The 18,419-nt window shown below is 45.7% G+C and overlaps 2 protein-coding genes across 6 annotated transcripts in view; one reads left to right on the top strand and one right to left on the bottom strand.

The window, feature by feature from the left end:
* Positions 1–4,633, top strand: part of C8H1orf21 (chromosome 8 C1orf21 homolog) — a 118,212-nt gene extending 113,579 nt beyond the window's left edge. For both annotated transcript variants that reach the window (XM_074597159.1, XM_074597160.1), the window contains one exon: positions 3,868–4,633. In XM_074597159.1, the coding sequence (XP_074453260.1) occupies positions 3,868–3,906 (39 nt within the window). In that variant the 3' untranslated portion in view covers positions 3,907–4,633. The remainder of the gene's footprint in view (positions 1–3,867) is intronic.
* A 7,852-nt stretch (positions 4,634–12,485) lies between these two features.
* Positions 12,486–18,419, bottom strand: part of EDEM3 (ER degradation enhancing alpha-mannosidase like protein 3) — a 30,302-nt gene continuing 24,368 nt past the window's right edge. Inside the window, exons 19-21 of one of the 4 annotated variants that reach the window (XR_012588648.1) lie at positions 17,872–18,057; positions 14,827–16,348; positions 12,486–14,453 (exon numbers count right to left, since the gene is read on the bottom strand). Coding sequence is in view for 3 of the 4 variants with exons in the window: in XM_074597325.1 (XP_074453426.1) it covers positions 15,942–16,348; positions 16,983–17,030; positions 17,872–18,057 (641 nt within the window). In the remaining variant the exon portion in view is untranslated. Of the gene's footprint in view, positions 16,349–16,982; positions 17,031–17,871; positions 18,058–18,419 lie in introns of all 4 variants that reach the window. The other 3 variants (XM_074597325.1, XM_074597326.1, XM_074597327.1) reach the window with 3 other exon arrangements.

Below are 18,419 nucleotides of genomic sequence, written 5' to 3'. Positions count from 1 at the left end.
TCATCAGTGTAGTTCATTTACACTCTCAATCATTAAAACTTAACTTAATAGCCCAAGCTATTATGGGCTATTAAAGGATGGCCCATATGTTCCGGTTGTTGCTCTGTTCTTATGGCTTGTCTGGACATGGGAGCCTGCTCCCCTGGGCAGCAGAGGACAGGGTTTGGCCAGCAATCCTGCACCCTCATTTTCCAGCCATGACGTTGCTCTATTTTGGAGGGTGTTCGCCTTCTCTGCTTTCTTCTTTTCCTTCCTGACACACATCTGCTTCCAAAAAAACCCTCACCATCACTTTGGTCTGCACTTGGATACTACCACAGCTCCTCTGCTCACGTTGTGCTGCTCATCTGCTGACTGCCGCATCACGGGGTCGGTATTTCGGTGTGGTTTCTTCAGAAAACCTTAGCAGCAGTGCAAGCTGTTTCAAGTGGGGTCTTGCCCAGCCCCACCAGTATGATTCCCCATCTCAAGCACAGCAGGCCTCTCACTGATTGCAGCTATCATCTCCTCCAGCATCTGTCAAAGATCTTCTGAAACAACCACGGGGGACAAAAATTGACATTTTAAAGTATTTTGCTGGACTGGGGCTGTGGTGCTTACCAGGACCAAAGCAGCCTTCCCCCTCTGCCGGCGAGGAGGTGGAGACCTCTCCTGCCTTTCTGCCCGAGGAGCACGGAGGAGAAACCCCTGCTTGTTGGATTTACAAGCAGCAGGGAAGGCAGCTTTATTCGTTCTCTGATCTTCCTGAGGAACAGTGACCTTGTTATTACTGATAAAATTTCAATTAGGGAATAAGCTTTAGACAAAAGCTTTTGTCAAAAAAAAAAAAAAAAAGAGTTGTAATTTTTTTGGCTTCCTTGTAGCATGGTTTCTCCCCCTCCTGCTCTTTTTAAGACACTAAATACCCATTGCTGAGTAAGACCTCACTTACCACATGCCCTCCTTCAAGAAGATGCTAAAGCATCTGCTTAACTTTCTGCTCATGAGCTGCTCCAGGGCTGAAATGCTGTTTCCCTTGTGCTTAAAGGCTAGTGTGTGCTTAACCCTGCTGAGCTGTGCCAGGGCGCTTCAGACCTTGCCGAGCTGAGCCCCTCATGCTTCGTGTTGATGCTGGAATTAAAGGCTGGGCATGTGTTGGTGTGGGACTTCTTTGCATACCAGGGTGGGTGCAGGAGGACATGGAAAACAAGGTGTTTGCTGTCACAGCCGATCCCCCCCTTCCACAAAATCAACTGCTCCTGACAGAGCAGGGTGGTCCCGCCGGTTGTATCGCAGCCCACCACTGAGAGGGTAAACATGGCCCTTCCTTCTCCGGAAGAAAGAAAAGCAGCATCCTCTTCGCTTGCTATAAAACCCGAGTGAAAGCAAAATCCCTGATTTTGCATGCAAGCTGCCAGCCTGCCGTGCCGTCATTCTGACATTATTCTTGGCGTGTAACGAACGCGTCCCTTGCCCTGCGTCGCAGCGTGCTCCTGCAGAGAGGGACAGCAGTGGTGAAGACTTCAGCCAGCCACCGAGTGGCTGCGGGAGCCTTTTTTGGTCCCCCCCAGCTCCCTTGCTGTGTCCTCACCCTTCCCATCAGCTGGGAACCCAGCTCTGAAGGATTTCCCTGCAAAAAATACAGCACCCTTGGGCTGCAGCGGGGCTCCTCATCTTGCCGTTGGGTGTTACCGCAATTTGGGTGTCAAACGAGCTGGTTGGGTCGGGGTTGCGGGTGCGTGCCGGGCTCGGTGGGTGGAAGAGCTGCCTGTCACGCTGCAGGAAGGCGTGGGAAGTGTTTCTGGCGTTTCAGGCAGTTCTCACCCTCCTCCTCCTCTTGGCTGTGCCGCTGCTGCCCACGTGCAGTGGGGGAAGGACCAGGCTAGTGGGAAGCTTGGGATGGCGGCCGCTCCCTGCCCACTGGGGACCAAGGGCCACAACCTTGAAGGCCACCTCCGAGGCACGGACACGTCTCCATAAAGAGGGAAATAAAGCACCTGGCTCTCAGCGGCCTTCCGGCGGTGGCTGAGAGGTGGTATTTGCACACTGTGGGAAGGCCTTCTTCAGCACATTACTTTTTAAGCAGTTTCTTAGCATCCTTTTGAGAGGCAAGGCGCTTGGTTGCCACAGAGCAAACCCAGGAGCAGAAGAACGGCAGGAGGAATGGGAGGGGAAAAAATGCAAGACAGCTTTCTTCAGTGTTTTGGGTCCGTTTGAGCCTTTAATAGCACTGATGGCCCCTGGTGCAGAGCGTGGTGGAGAGTGATGGGCCACAGGGCCCCTCTTGAACAGGAGGCTGGGCACCAAGTGAATGAATCTCCTGAAGTGCTCTGAGCCTCAGTGATCAGTCACTACTAGTGGCTTGCACAGCTCTGAAGCATGTTTGACAAAGCCTTTGTCGCCACTGGCTTACTCTCATGGTTTTGTCCAAAAGTACAAACCAGCGGATTTGGGCTTTGCTGCAAAGTACTTCGGCATTCCTTCTTTCCGAGTCAAATCTTTTACTTCAAAAAATGTATTTTTTTCTTTCTTTCTGGGTCAGTGATTACTGAATTGAAATTAGGGCTGAGTGATCTCTTGGGCTTTTTTTTAACGGGCTAGGAAAGCCCTTTTACTAATAGTATTGGGCCATGGAGAGCTCCTAAAGCGCTGCACATTCCTGGGTGTGGACCCTCCAGCAAAGCGAGCTCTGCAGTCCCAGCATCATCAGTGGGACATTTTGTGTGTCAGAGGCGTTTTGGAGTCTTTGTTCCCAACATGTACCGCAGCTGTGCGTCCCAAATAAACTGATCACTGCATCAAGAATCATCTCTCCCTTTTCTTTCCTCACTTTTTTCTTTCACCCTTCTCTTCCCAGGCACGACAGTGGCATGTTTTGATTTGTGGGGCAACTGGGTACCCCTTTGGTTAAGTTTCAGCCATTTAACCACTGCAGTACTGGTCTCCTCTGCTTACAGGGTGTTGTCGAGCTTTTACACTTTATTATAGGTCTGAGACTATTGTGTTTTTTTCCTTTCCTTCTTCTTCGCCAGCCCTTTTCTCAGCCGCTGGGATTTTCCGTGCAAGCACCCAGGTGACCCACCCAGCACATGGGAAATAGTCCCGAGGTTCAGATATTTGACACGACATTTGAGGTGCTTGTTTTTTGCACTGTACCTCGGGTGGCTTGTGTATTGAAGAGCTCAGCTGCGGCTGTTTCTGCGTAGAGAAACGAGGAGAGCGGGTCCCGTCAGGTCCTCTTTGCAAGAAACAGCCAGCAAGGGACAGGACGTATCTTCTCCAGACCTTCCCGAGGTTAATACACAGATAGATGTTCTGCAAGTCTTGCGTTTGGGATGAGATGGAAAGCATAACACAACCGGTCTGTGTTTTGTGAAGCTCGGCCTGTTTTCCCCCATTGTGCAAGTGCGATTTCAATATGAATGGTATCTTTTGCCCTTAGGGTAAAGTCTTGCTGAGGTTATCAGATGAAGTATTCTTCTTCCCAGCAGCTGACTTGCCTTGCTCATAGGATTACGTGCTTCGCTACTTTTGCCTCAGAGATTACGTTTTTGCAACGAACCTATAGCGTTGTGTCCATCAGGGTGTATCTGTACATAAAACAGTTTTGTAAATCAGTTTATTGGATTCCCCACAGAACTCGATATAGGGGATGAAAATGATGAGATTAACAGTGGCAGAAAGGGAAGGGTCTCCTGTCCTGATTTCACGCAAATCTCCCAGAAGTGGTTGGAGCAGTTGTGCAGACTCCATTCCCTATTTTTCAGGTTTCTGAACTTAAATCTCCTAAGTTTAGAGAAACGAAATATATCAATAGTACATACTCGATTTATGGTATTCCTCTCTTAAAATAGTCATTTATGAACTGTCCGGCTTTTTTCCTTGCAGGGTCGTGATTATTGTTCAGAAGAGGAGGATGTCACATAGTGCCAATTCTGCCACTCACACCAGGAGTACTACTGTGTAAATAGATTACAACCCAATCGAGACCTTTTGGAAGTCTTCTAGAACGAACAGCACTACATAACAGAAGAAAATAATTTCCACATTATATGCTCCATTCAGTTACAGTGTTTCTTAATGAACAGATGAGGAATATTGCTAAGAACTCGTAAGGAACTCTTTTTGTTGCTGCTAGTTAAAACTTGTTGCAACTTCTCACTTTTTTCTGTGTCCAGATACGCAGCAAATCCTTAAAGTTAATCCAAAAGACGTTGTTGATTTTATTGAGGCTTCTGGCCTGTTTTCTATCAGATGAGGTAGTGTTATACAAAGCTTCCATAAGTGAACATTCAAGCGTCTAAGAAACACCCTTAAGCTGTCTGTCAGTCCGCGGTCGGGCTGGAGTGCTTATCAGTGCTGGTGATTTCAAGCTTTGGAGATGGGGTGTTTTTGCCATGGCAGGCCTTGTTTCTCTGCTGAGAAGAAGCTGAGAAACTATGATCCATTAAAAGCATGTTATCACTGAAATACTGGAAGTGATGCAGGAGCAGGAATTTGTATTTTAAGAGGAAAAAGAGTTTCATTTAATAGGTATCTTAATCAAGGACTAAGCTTGCAGTATTGGCTTTGCTGAGCACGAATGGGAGTGTGATCACAATCATTTTGAATCTCTTTTTTTCTAAGAAAATAAACATTTTACTGTTTTTATGTATTCTTGTCTTTTACCATTCCTACAACACAATGTTTTAAGAGTCTGGGGACAAGGAAGGCAAAGCCAGGCCTCCGTGTTGATGACTTTCCAGGTCTAATCTCTTGAAGCAGCGCTGTGCCAACTGGGGGTATCTGTTGCGTGTCCTGTAGAGTTTATTTTTCCATGTTTTATGGAGAGGATATTGCCTTCTCAAAAGCAGATGTAATATTTTTAACAAATGCTGTCATAAGTAAAAAAAAAAAATAACAAAAGAAAAAGGAAAAAAATACACCTTCTGTATTTATTCTTTCAAAGAGATTGTTACCTGTGCCAACATTTCTTCTTGCTTTGACACCATTCGAGGCCCAGGTTTGCATTGCATTCCATGGAGGAACTTCATCAAGACATAGATTTCTGTATTGTATTGATTTCATTGCTGATGTGTGTGACCATGAGACTGCATTAATAGCATCGTTTGCTGATGTGGCCAACACTTGAGTGGGGCACTGAGCCCGAAGCCCTTTAGCGTTGTCTATTTTTCACGGGAACTTCTGAAAATCAGGTCCCTTTAAAGGGTTTCAAGTCCCTCAAAAATCACCTGTGACTTCTGAAAAATCTCTAAAATATTAGGGAATTTTTTGACTAAAGAGATTTCCTCCAGTGTTCACACCCAGTTCGCTCCCTCAGTCCCCCGGTCTTCTGCCAACCTCAGCTGGAGTTGAGTGATTGCTGTATTGCAGAACTGGGACGACTCAAGCACTACATAGCTTCAGTAGCTTTCCATATAGAAGCTCAGTGGTAGGGTCCTCTCTGGCAGGTTTCACCACATGCATCTTTATCCTGTTAATGGTCAAAAATTGCCAGCAAATTCTCGCTGCATTTGAGCAGCTGCTTTGACCACATGACTCTTCCCAAGCATCCCAGCCTCCCTGGAGATGAGGTTTCACTGCCTTCCTCCCAGCACATCGTCCTTCTTAGGGCCATTGGCATCGCTCAGTGCTACGGAGGCATTTGATCTGCTCAGTTCTTCAAGGTGATAATGCTGTCTTTGTGCATATGATTTTTTCCATAATTTATGTCAGCTCTCGAGCAGGTAGCCATGCTAAGGAGTGTCAAGAGCCTGCACAATTCAATTATTTAAACACTTCAATTAATAAAGAGTCCCGGGGCTTGATCCCGCAAATCCTTCTCTCACAAGTGCTTTATAAAGCTTTTGCAAGTAGTACAAGAGTGATGGAATTGGGTCCGTCCTTTTGAAACGTGGCGTGTTTTCTAGAGGCCGAACGTCTCATGTATAAATTTCCCCATACAAATCCCGTGTTACACGGCACGGTCTATCAAAACACAAGCCTCCTTTTGCATGGAGTTTCTTTCAGCCACCTATTAGTTTTAATATATTTTTTTTCTTTTCTTTTTTTCCTTGCCAATGACAAAGGCACCAGAGTCATGGGCTTTGGTGGAAGCTTTGTGAGCAAGGAAAAGCAATTCCCATCTTTCCTCTGCACTTAATGTATTCAAGCAGGGTGAAAAAGAGGAGGATGGGAGGAGAAGGAAAACGGCTTCTATCTGATACGCTGTGCTTAGCTGTAAATGTTTTTTTTCAAAGTTTCTTTTAAAAGAAATGCCAAGAAAACTATTTGAGGCCAAGCTTCTTTTTAGGAGGCTGTCGCACCAGAGCTGCACAGTCACACTGCGTCACCATCGTCATTCACCTAACGAGATGGGGGCTGTGAAGGCTGAACGTTGCTGCTCTGGGGGCAATTTGGGCGCAGTTTGATGTGGTGCTCACAGTATGTGTTTGACCTGGAGAATGCCACCTGGAAAAGAAAATCTGTTTGTAGACTGGCTAACTGACAGTTATTTTTGACTGCATCACTAGTAACCAGGGATAGGGACACATTTTGTGTCCCTGCCCAGGGCAGGGGCTTGGAACTAGATGATGTTTAAAGTCCCCTCCAGCTCTAACCATTCTGTGATTCCATGATTTTGCCTTCATTCTAGTTTCATGAGGTTTTGGCAATGCCTTCCTTCAGTCACTTCCCGTCTCCGTATTGTATCTATTGCAGCATATATGCTTTGACCTAAAAAGATGATGCCTTTTTTTTTTTTTTTTTAAAATATATAATAATTGTGAGTGTCTTAATCTATGCGCCCTCCCAACCCCTTCCACGCTCCATACAGCATCCAGCTCCCAAGGAGGCAGCTCCAGTCATGGTAGTCAGGAAGAGCTTTGCTCTCCTACCTGAAATGTGGTTGTGTGTGTTAGACTCGGTTAACTCATGGGTTTTCTAATGCCGCACCAAGGAGGAGCTGGCTCTTCTGCGTGACACTTGCATCTTACTCGATTTCGAAGGCTGGCATTTGGTATTCCTGAGCTTTTTCAGGGGTGAAGGAAATCCTGCTCCTGGAGCCAGCACCAGCCCTTGACACCAAGGTGGTGCTTTGCCTCAAAATCATCACCCTTGAACCAAGAGCAGCATTTGACACACAGCATGGCTTGAGTCACAGGAGGCTGCACCTAAATTAGATTAAAGAAACCCAAAACCATATCGGTACTTTTTTCTTCTCGGAAGGCTGCGGATTATTTCACATCATTCGAATGCTGACACCTGTATTTTTTTCCCTTGGGACTCCTGATGGGACATTTCTGGGCCAAGTCTCTGCATGTGATACAAGGGACTGGGGTGGTTTCCTCCAGCCCTGGGACTTTGAGGAACCGCTGAAGGACTTGAGCAAAGCTCCAGTCCATCCCATTTGGGAGCAAGGCTTCGCGTGGTCAGATGGACTTGCTGACCTACTGCAGGATTTTCCGTGTTATTCATATAAATTAGGCTCCGTAGGAACCAGTAGAGAGCGTACCTTGGCAAACTCTGGGCTTCTCTCGAATTTTGTGGCGATTCGCACTTTATCATGAAGAACTGGGCAGGGTATTAGAAGCGCTCTGGGCTTTTGCTGGTGGCTTTTAGGAAGCTGTCTTGGACTCACTGGCAATATTCAGCAAATGCCTTTTCCTGTGGTTGTTCCTCCTAATCTCTGTTTGGACTTACCTTTTAAAAATACACCTGGGCTGGCTGATGCAGGACCTGCTGTGGCTCTCCATGGAGGTCTCATGGTTGGAGGTATGTGCTCTGCCTCATGCCGTTGGGCAGCACATAGACCTTGTGGTGTCACGGGGGATGAGCAGCCTGGAAGTCCATGGACAGACGGTGAGGATGGATGTGCAAGTAGATATAGCAGAGAAACCAGCCCGCAGACCCTGGCCAAAATGCCCTTGAAGAGGATCATCAAAGCAGCTGGTTAATTACCTGACTAATACCGCAGTTTCCTGACTCCCATGAAGCTTTCTCTGATGCTGGACTTCAGCCCCAAAACTATACCATCCAAAACGTCACATTAATTTCTTCCTTTGCTTTCAGTCACAGCTGGGGTTTGTTTTGGATTAAGTGTCTCTCCTGGGACCCAGAAGACCAGCTTTGCATCCTCCCCTGCCACGAGTCCTTTGTGGCCGTGGACAAGCCATGCAGGCCCCAGGTTCACTTACTGCACCCCTCCGTCCCTCTGTGCACAGCAGGAATAGCAATGCTTTCTGAATCCTGACTGCACAGGCAAAATCCTCAGCCCACGACCGCCCTCATCCCATCGTCTCACGCGTACTTGGGCAGGCTCTGACCTTCTCAATACCCGGAGGAGTTGTGCATGGTGCTGCCACAAGGCACAGACATGAGCCACAAGACACTGCTGTTGGAGAAAGGAGGCCGCGATCGACAATATTGCATGATTTTTTTGCAGCGTGCCTTTTCATGGCTGAGAGCCCTGCCCATGAAGCACAAGTACTTTAAAAAATCTGAATTAGGATACAAGAGTGAATAGGTAAATGAAGCACCAGAGAGACATGTTTAAGCTCCAGAGACATTGCCATCATCATATGAAAATTAAGAGTGAAGATAAATATTCAGTTCTCAGCTATTTCAGTTTTATCAAGTCTATAAAACAATAATTACCTGTCACTTCGATTTTGGAGTTGGCGATGACTCAACTCCGGCTCAGCTTGGCTCGGCTCGGCTGACACACCAGACCTTCAGGAGAGGAGAGGCTTCCAGCTGGGTAATGTCTGCATCTAACGAGGAACAAATTTAACACAAGCTTTAAACAAAAGGGGGTGATTTGCCATCGCTGCTGGCATTTCTGTCCCACTAACAGCTTTGGTTAGCAGTGCTGCTTCACAGGTGACAGTCCATGGTGCCACATAAGCTTCATGTCCAAGATGCAGGTTTTATAGCCGCATTTTACAACACGTCTTGCCACTTTGGCCATTTCCCCTTTGTTTTCTAAACTGAGAGCTGGCAAACTCGAGCTCTGATGGCCCATCGGGTGCCTTCACACACGCACACACCCCCCCCGCAGCAAAGGGAGAACCTCCCTCCCCTCCACGTCACCTCAGCCTGCGGGGAGCAGCAGCACAGCTCGTCCCCCCCATTCCCTGCCACCAGTGAAGAGCATCAGGCTCCACATACCGGCATAATCACCTCTGTAAGCTTAGATTTCTAACCCTACAAAAGTTAAAGAACATTTTCCAAAGCCAGCACCGTCTGTAAAGCTGAGTGAATGCAACCGTGTGTCCAGCAAGACACACACCCCCACCCAGTGGCAAGCAGGATGGAGAATTGCTGCCTTTTGGGTCCTGCTGCCGTTGGGAAGTTCTCCTTTTCCAGGCTGAGATGTGTCTCTATTTAGTTTCATCCTGGAGATGTTTGGGGAAGAGGAGACAAGGAATGCAGGGGTGGGTTTGGAGGGGCAGGTTGTTTGCTTTACTGTTGGGGAGGAAACCTTGACGCCGAACATCCAAAAAGTTGGGTAAGCCCTGGGTGAAAAATTTGTATTTCAGTTCTTGTGCCGTTGTGGATGTCGTGTTTGGCAAAGGGAAACAAATCCCAACTCCGGGGAACTGCAAAATGTGAAAGTTGGTGGAATTCAAAAGAGTTCATGTCTGTCTTTGACATCCAGATAAATGCTGTCTTTGAGCTGGAAGATGGCACAGTCATCATCATCACCTTCACCATCATCTCCTCCCTCATCATCATCATCATCATCATCATCATCATCATCATGTGTGAGACCATGAACCTGCTTCGTAAAAGCCAACTATAACACCATCCTCATGGACATCTACTCCCTGTGCCCACAACAACATCTTGGCAGCGTTGTGAGCACCAATGGAATGTTTTAGGGAAAAAAATTGTCCTTTTTTTAAAGTGTTGCCCACATTATGAAAGCTGACACTATTGGAGTGCAGCAGTTTCATGTGGCAGCCAGGGGCCAGGACGGTGCAGAGGACCCCACCAGTGACTTCCACTCTGATTACTGAAAAGCTGATTGAATGAAGACGCCAGCCCTGGGGCGGGGGGTGATCCAGGCTCGAGTCCGTACCTTTAACCGATGGTTGCTGCCGATCGCTGATTTATCCGCCAGCTGTCACACACAGAAGCGAGTGATTTCTTCTCTATCGGACCGACTTGCTTCCTCCTTGCTGCTCTGCCATCCCGGATGGTTTCTGTTTAAATCAGGAGACCTGAGCTTGTATTTCAAGCTCTGCTAATTAATAGCGGCAGCCTCCCCTTAATGGCTCTATTGGCGGGAGGCGTTGCCCTGAATGGGTGTTAGCGTGGGATGCGGGGCCGAGGGTGGTACCCTGGAGCAACAAGCATCCTCCACAGCTGCAGACTTTCCTTCCCCCCCTTCCAAGGCTTCAAGGTGTGAGTTGAATATAAAATTTGTTCCTCCTGTATATAATATATATTTTTTAAAAAATTAAATTTTGAGACAAAAAGTTCTCGAGTGCCAATGCTGCAAGAAACTAGAAAGCTACGTGTGGGAACTGAGTGATATTCTCAGGTTTTTGGCATTCTGCTTTTGTGTCTATTAATAATCCCCCGGAGTGAGTCATATGGAGATGCATTTATTCACTGAGTCGGAGAGTGCTGCTACCCAAAATAGCAGCTATGTAATTTTTTATGATGCTGTAATGCCAGTCCGGCGAAGATTGACATCATTTAGCAGCGATGCTCCCTGCCTGGCAATCGGATAACCCGTGTCAAGCCCTAAAATAAACGTGGAAAGCCACGTGCTCAGTTACATAAAACAGCCGTGAGAGCAGCCTGTGGCGGAAATGCCCTTTCCTGCACATCTTTTTCCTTCTTTTTCCCTTGGGCCTTTCTAAGCCTTCTTTTCTAATTTTCTTAAAGCAGAGTGTGAGGAGCATCAGGCCAGAGGGCTGGGGAAGTGGAGGGGAGGATCACGCTTGTTTCTAACCGTCAGCATTTAACTCTATTACCACCCCGCCGCCTGCGAGAAGAAGTCCACAGACAAATCCTAAAACATGCCAAATTCAGTACATCCAGCTCTGAATTGCACACCATGTCTTCTCGCCCATGTTGCCGCTCCGCCGGCTCCATATTTCCCTCTGCAAACCTCCAAGCATCCTCCTCGGCTCCTGCCCAAAACCCAGCGACTCCTGCCCATCCCGGTGCTGGCAGCCTGGAGTGTCGGGGTGGCCAAGGGCATGAAGGCAGAGAAATGGTCGGCGTTGAGCATTTTAAGGCAGGGTGAAGCTGGTTTTCTGTGTTTCTTCTCATTCTCTGCCCTGCACTGCTGCCATGAGGGCTGTCCTGGTGTCGCAGCCGGCAGCAAGCCCGAGTGATCACAGGCGGTCCCGGTGCTCCCCGAAAGCAGGTGCACTACTACACAATACCTGCACGCTCTTTTTTTTTTTTTGAGCCATTTTGGATTAAATGCCTCCACCGTGGGACCAGCCCTGGTGGCATGTCGTCACGCTGTGCCCTCCGCCAAAGGATTAATAAAGATGAATTCGCCCACGCCAGGGTTTAATAGCTTGGGTGAACTTTCCCAGGCAAACAGTGGTTTATAGAGACCATCCCAGCTGGAAACATTTATTAACATTATCTTTTTATGTAGCACATAGGAAGAAAATTGGACTCCTGCCACCAGCAGCTCCGGGCTGACGTGAATGATGGGCCTTGGAACAAGCAGCAGCTGAGGGTGAATTTTTATCAGAGCCACTGAAGTCCTCCAGCTTCAGGTGACCTGACTAGAAAGTGGAAATGGGAAAACTGAGCAATGGCAAGTAATTAAGGATAGTTTTAGTAGGAGGTGTGATGTACTGGTGCCATCATGCCACCCTCACCCTTCCCCCATCTCTGCGCTGACTGTTCCTGGGGACCGGAGGTATCGGGCATGTGTTCAGATGGGAAATAATGAACTAAATATTCCTGATTTCTTGTTAGAGAAGAAATATAAATAGGGGCAGGGATGGGGCCCCCCCGGGCCACCTGCAATGGGAGAGACACTCCTTGTTATTTCAAAGGGGATCTGGGCATTGCAGCTGGCAAAGTGGTGGAGTTGAACATGCAACGATAATCCCAGATGCTCCAAGGACTGGGGGAGAGTGTTGCTAAGAGAGAATGTTGGTTTCTCTAAGAGAGTTCTTTATATTTAAAAAAAAAAAAAAAAAAAAAAAGTAATGCACTTTGCTCCAGGGTCTCTCCAGTTACCCCAGCAGAGAGGAGAGAGACCACTTTGCTTCTGCTGGTGGCTCTGCTGCCACCTCCCGAGCCCCTGTCCAACAGCCCCCCGCAGCAGGAGGGGCAGCAGCTGGAACCCTCCTGGGCCCAGTCTGGGGCTCTGGCTTCCCCGAGGCTGGCAGCTGGGAACTCGCCGAGAGTCTGCTCTGTCCCCTCGTTAAGGTTGCTAATAAAGACACAGAACAGCACCCGTGTGACTACCAAAGGCCTTGCTAAAAATCAAGGCAAACACAGCTCGGAGGGCAACTCAGAAACTGATGTCAATTTAGCACAGCTTGACCAGAATATTTACATTTTATTAAATCTTTACAATCAGCAATTATAATCAAGTACACAATTATGTACACAGATTATATACATTTTAGCCCAGACTTTTATATCACAGTACATAGTTGCCCTTAGAAATATTGTATACACTTATCACCAGACAGTAAAACCCAACATTAGTGTTACAGCACCTGTTATTAGACATCTTTCATAAGAAAATATACGGCTGTAAATTGGGCTGGCTAAAAAAAAAAAATCTTATAAAATCTGAACATACAATATTTCATTCACAGAATGTTTTGTTTTGTTTTTTTTCTATGTTCTGACTGATGCCTTTTGCATAAGATGTCCCGTTTTGAACCTCTCAACATACACTTAACGCCTACCGCTGTGCCTTCAGGTGCGCTGGCAGCAGGAGAAGAACCAAAGCTGGGCTCATTTTGAAACTTCATTAAGATACAATAAATGTAAACAATTGAGAATATTCCTGTAAGATCAAATAAGAACTTAATTGGCTGATCTGAATTACATGGCATGGGATAAGTGCTAGCTCCAGCTGCGATTCCTGAATTCTTCAGTGTTCAATACCATACAAGTAACCGTAAAATACCCCGTACAAAGGAAGAGGAGACGACTGATGAATGACGTGCAGCGATACTCCACACGGAGGGAGCAGACTTCTAACATTTTGGGAAGGCTTACTCCCCTCTCCAAAAGTTAGGGGTTTGTTTTTTGTTTTTTTTTTTAATACATTCTTCTTGCTTTTTAAGATGACAGTGACAGAAAATTGAATTCTTTTCAGAATGATATGAAAAGGTTAAACTAATGCCTATTTCCTCATAAGGAAATACAAATTGAAAATAACCTGAATAAAACTGCCCCCCCCCCAATTTAGTCCTCTCTCCCAAAAGGTCAACCCTACCCCATTCAGTTCTGTAAACAAAGCTATGGCTCTCGTGACAGTTTCAAAGGTAAAGTAGAACAGACTGAAACAAACAAAAAAACCCCCAAACCCAAAGCCCTACCCAAATGGAAGGAGGCAAGAGTTACATCTCTGAGGTAGGCCACCACCAAAACGATGCTTCAAATCCGTACAGAGTTCTGGGATCGTTCGCAAATCCCTTAAAAGGAGAGCTAATGTCTGCTGCTTTATCAAGAGATGCGGAAAAGCAATTAACTAAAAATGAGCTGGTGGTGGCAAGGAAAGTTAACCTTTTAATAAAATTTTGCATCTACACATAAATTTTCTGCAAGTAAAAAAAAAAAAAAAAAAAGAAAACCTTTAGTTGCAATATTGACAGTCTTAACATAATGACCAGAGGGCCTCTATAACTATAAAAATAATCCTATTTCCACCAAAAGAGCTAACGGGGATGAAGCTGTAGCCCATATTGAAGAGCACGGGAACAAAAATGCTCCTTTTGTGGCACCACGCACCGGCAGATGAAACGAGTTACCAGTGAGGCCCCGGGAGCTGACCCCATGGCGCTGCTGCTGCAGCTGACCGCACTTGGCCACGCTGCTTCGAGTCCGGGTGCTGCCAGGGGAGCGCAGCATCCCCCGGGGACGCACCGGTGCTCCAAGTAACAAAGGACACTTAAAAGGCTCCCACGATCAAATTCCTTATGTGAAGAAACTCACATAACAAAAAACATAAATAAAAAAAAAAATCTCAACTGAAAAGCCCTGGCTGCTTCAAGCCCCCTCATTCAGTCCAAACCTCCATATGGTTATTTGTGCAAAGGAATTATAACTACATTTAAAAGCTGATTTATTTAAAAGGACACTTATTCACTATTCCACTAACACTTCATTTCCTCCTCAAAATTACCTCCTACTCTAGTGATTTAAAGTTATCAGTTTCTGGATCATAGTCTGATTGACTGTCGTGCTCTCAGAAGGTGCCTGTGCATTTGGATACTCTTGACAGCAAGTGGCATTGAGTTCACGTCTGCAGCGTCTGCCTGGCATTCGTACTGTGCAGGAGTAGACAGAAATACATACAGTATGGCTGGACTAATTAACAGTTGCATATTTAGCACGCATAACTTCACCAGCTAAATGAAAGGTGCAATTCAGATTGGGGCTTTTCTCTATTCCATTGTGAAGATGAATATAAACCTCCATTTCTAGCCTGGTGCAGCATATAGGCAGTGTTCATTTACTCTTTAATATAAAACAATTCTTTGAACCACAATTCACTAAAAGCAGTTTATATAAATCAAGTTAATTAGTTTTTGGCAGTTTCTTTGGACACAGTCAAAATGTCTCTCGGTTGTTTAAACATCCCCATTTTTATTTAAATAATGTTTTTCGTAATAGGGATAACAAACGAGGACTCACACTTACCTGTAACAAACTCCTGGAACCCCGAGCAACACCAGTCAGCCTGGCCGCTCATGCCGCTGGACTTCCAACGACGGACCCAACAAGCCAAAACTTGTGCCTCACTACTGGTACTGGCCTCACTGCCGAAGTATCACACAGATAGGAGTTGCGTATAAAAAGATGACAGCACAGTCAAGCTGTTAGAAATCAAATTTGTAGAAAAAGGAAGATTTTTTTTGTTATATGCTGATCTAGTTCTGTTTAGTGTCCTTGCAGAGAATATTGCCAGTTTAAATTCCTTATCTCAGGGTCGGTTTTTCAACCTGGAAGGCCAAGAGAAACATCTACCTTGTCCACTTTACCTTAACCTCAAGCATAATGTTCACAACGCACCGTGAAGCTGTATCTGGTAGACCCCAAACGGGCAAGGCTGCCTTAGCTTCCCTGATGGAACCTGTTTACAAAGCACACATTGCCTTTGGTTTATACAGTTTCTCCAGTTGAAAGTGGAGCAGAAGGGAGAACTCGCATGTCCTCATGGTCGTTCTTCATGGTAACAGATGGAAGGAGTGATGAGCAACACTACTACGTCTCGGCATGATGTGTCAGGACGAAATCAAACCGCTTCTAGCTGTGTCTTAAAGACAAGACAGCTGGAAACGTAATTTCACCCGCTGCTATCAGTGAAGCCTTTCAACTCAGTAATGATAAGGGAAACCGCACCTTCGCTCGAGCCAGAGGAGTGGCTTACCTACTGCCTTCCGGTGCCCTCACCGATAACCGTTACCCGGCACGTTAACCCCACCGTGTTCAACTTGTGCCTTCCAGAGGCCAAAGGAGCGAGACCTCTTGGAGTCTGGAAGGCAGAAGTCAGGCTGGTTCCCTGAAGGAGACTCCTGGGTTACAGCACCATGCGGCGGAGCCAGACAAATGCTTCGATTGCACGTTCCCATTTTTAAACAGGAAAAATTAAAACAATACAAAGAGCCCGTGCTGGATTTCTGTGGTAATTTCCAGGTGAAACCTGGTTGCTCATCACAATACTGAATATGTTTCCTAGTTCTCAGGTATCAGGGCCTCACTTTTACCCAAAGAGTTCTCCACTTGTTTATTAACAAATAAGTTATTATTACAAGTCATAGCTCATCCTTTTCCATCATTTCAAATGCTTCTATATCTTCATTCCAGTCTGCTAATATGGATTCCATGGGTTGGACTTTATTATCCCAGTTAACTTTGGAATTTGACTCTGTCTCGGTCTTTTGTTCCTGAGGCTGGTGATCCCCTTGCGTACATGCTGGCTCCGGGGCACTGGCCTCGTTGGTTCCAGGGACAGAGGAATCCTGATTTGAAATGGAAATACTGTCACTGTCTGCGTCAGCAGGAGATAAGGACTCAGGGTCAGTAACATCAGAGCTTTCTCCTTCTTCAGGCTCCTCACTGACTGCACCAACATCCTGAGATGCCGAAGTAGCTTCTTCTGAATTCTGTTTATGTGAATCGTTTTCAGATAATTTCTGGTCCATACTCTCCATTTCCAAGTCTTTGAGAGGGGAGAGGAAAAAAAAAAAAAAAAGGCTTTGAAAAAAACCAACCCCACCTAGGAAGGCAGCATGTTGTTATTTATTTCACAAGCAAGGTCACTTCCCTTGACCTTATTCCTAGACTTCCCACTGATATGAAAACTTAATGTTATCAAGGAACATATTTCACAGAGGAAGGTGAGGGAAGACGTTTAAACAAGGGCAACCAATATGGTGAGATTAGTTTTGGTTCCTCAAACTGGAATAGTGGCTTCTGGGTCAGTGCTAGTGGCCATCCTTCAGTCTTAAGCAAATACCCACTGCCTGCACTGAACGTTAATGCTGGATTGTAAAGCACCCCCAGACCCACCAGGACCCCGCTTCTAAGCAAATGGAAGACAGAGTTTCTTAATTTTACTGAACTGGGAATTAAAGAGAGCCAAAGCCAAAGCCTCCCTCGTCACATCCCCACTCAAAGCAACTCACACACATATTTCAGGTAGTAATTTAGCCCGTAACTCTACAACTGCTGTCCAATTTAGCCATGCAGTTAGAGTTGGAGTTAGATCTTTATACCTAGTATACAGGACACTAATATTTCAAAACTTCTAGGGAATTTAACTGAATATGCCATGTTTAACACAGGATACTTACTGCTATCAATAATGTAGTTTGGAATCATTTTACCTTTAAAGATTGTTGCTGGGATTCCAAACGGAAGCAGAAGGAGGGGGGAAGAAGCAGACAGGCATTACAAATTCTCAAATGCAGAGCTATCTGTTTAGTATTTTGCTAGAGCAGCTGAACCATAGTTATAAAAGAGGAGGAATCTGTAAGCAGCTATGAAGAAACAACACTGTAGCTTTCAGCATATCACCTTTGCAAACGTGCACAAAATAAAGGCTGTCATGGTTTACTAGAGATACTTGTTCTTACATACTCTGCTTGGACAAAGCAGTGCTCCACAGAAGGCTAGAATTTTCTACTGTATGCAAACATTTTAACTGGAAATGTATTAGCTTGCAATTTTTTTGTATTACACACGAAAAACTGCAAAACATCTGAGGTCAGCAGCCTTATTTCTCATGGTAACAACTTCTTAAATAAGCAAAATAGTTGTAACAGTTGTGTCTCTCCTTTTGGGTACGAAGCGCGTCACTGGGGAGCTTGATAAGAGAGAGGCATTTACAATGTAGGGCACTGAAAACGCTTATGCTATTCCTGACACCACTTCAAAGCGGATTATGACAAAAAGGGTTCAAAAGGAATCCAAAAAGGATGTATTTTCTCATTAGTCAAAGTGACATTTAACTTACGAACGGCATTTCTGGATGTTAATGTTAACTTGGGGGGGTGGCAGATAATGACACATCTCGGATATGAGTTATTTCCTAAGAAAGCCATTACCAGTGTCAAACAGAACTACCGCTACCAAATAACGCATCTGCACCTTTGGGTGGCAACAGAACTCACTGCTGTACATTTCACATTGCGCTGTGGCACAGACGGAAGCCGAATTTGTATAAATATCCTCTAATCTTACCTCTGTCTTTCGCTTTATCAGAAAGGAGCACCTCCACAGCCTCATACTCCCGGATTGCATCCAGTATGATGTTTCCTTCCTTGTTGAAGAGGAAGAGCATGGGAATCGTGATATCATCTGTATTCTTTCCATCACCAGCCATTTGGAAGAGAGGAGCTGTGTCACTACTGCTTCCCTCGTTGTCATCTAGCCAGATGCACACAAAAGGAAAAGGAGGAAACCTCCCGTTAGATAAACGGCCTACAACTCCGAACTTCAGCCGAGTTTTTGAGCAGCTTTCTACTGCCCAGTCAGCTAAGAGGATCTCAGACAGAAAATAGTACGTCAGTTGTAAAAAGCAAAAATCCAACTGTGTACTTGTTTTCCTTATCATTTGTCATTTGTATCTCAAGTGTCCTTCAGCAGCTAGCAGACAGCACTATTTCGACACTCAGTGATCCTTAAAATAACAACTTTTCATCTGCGAAAGCAGTGACAATCACCCATCCCAATTTCTTTAGCTGTACTTTCTGTGCAGAACTAAACAAAAGCAAAACATTTCTTCATCT

Source organism: Larus michahellis, chromosome 8 (assembly GCF_964199755.1).
Source record: "Larus michahellis chromosome 8, bLarMic1.1, whole genome shotgun sequence".
In the NCBI taxonomy this organism is placed as follows: Eukaryota; Metazoa; Chordata; class Aves; order Charadriiformes; family Laridae; genus Larus; species Larus michahellis.
Note: the sequence above shows the minus strand (reverse complement) of the source record. Positions and strands in the feature narration are given on the sequence as shown.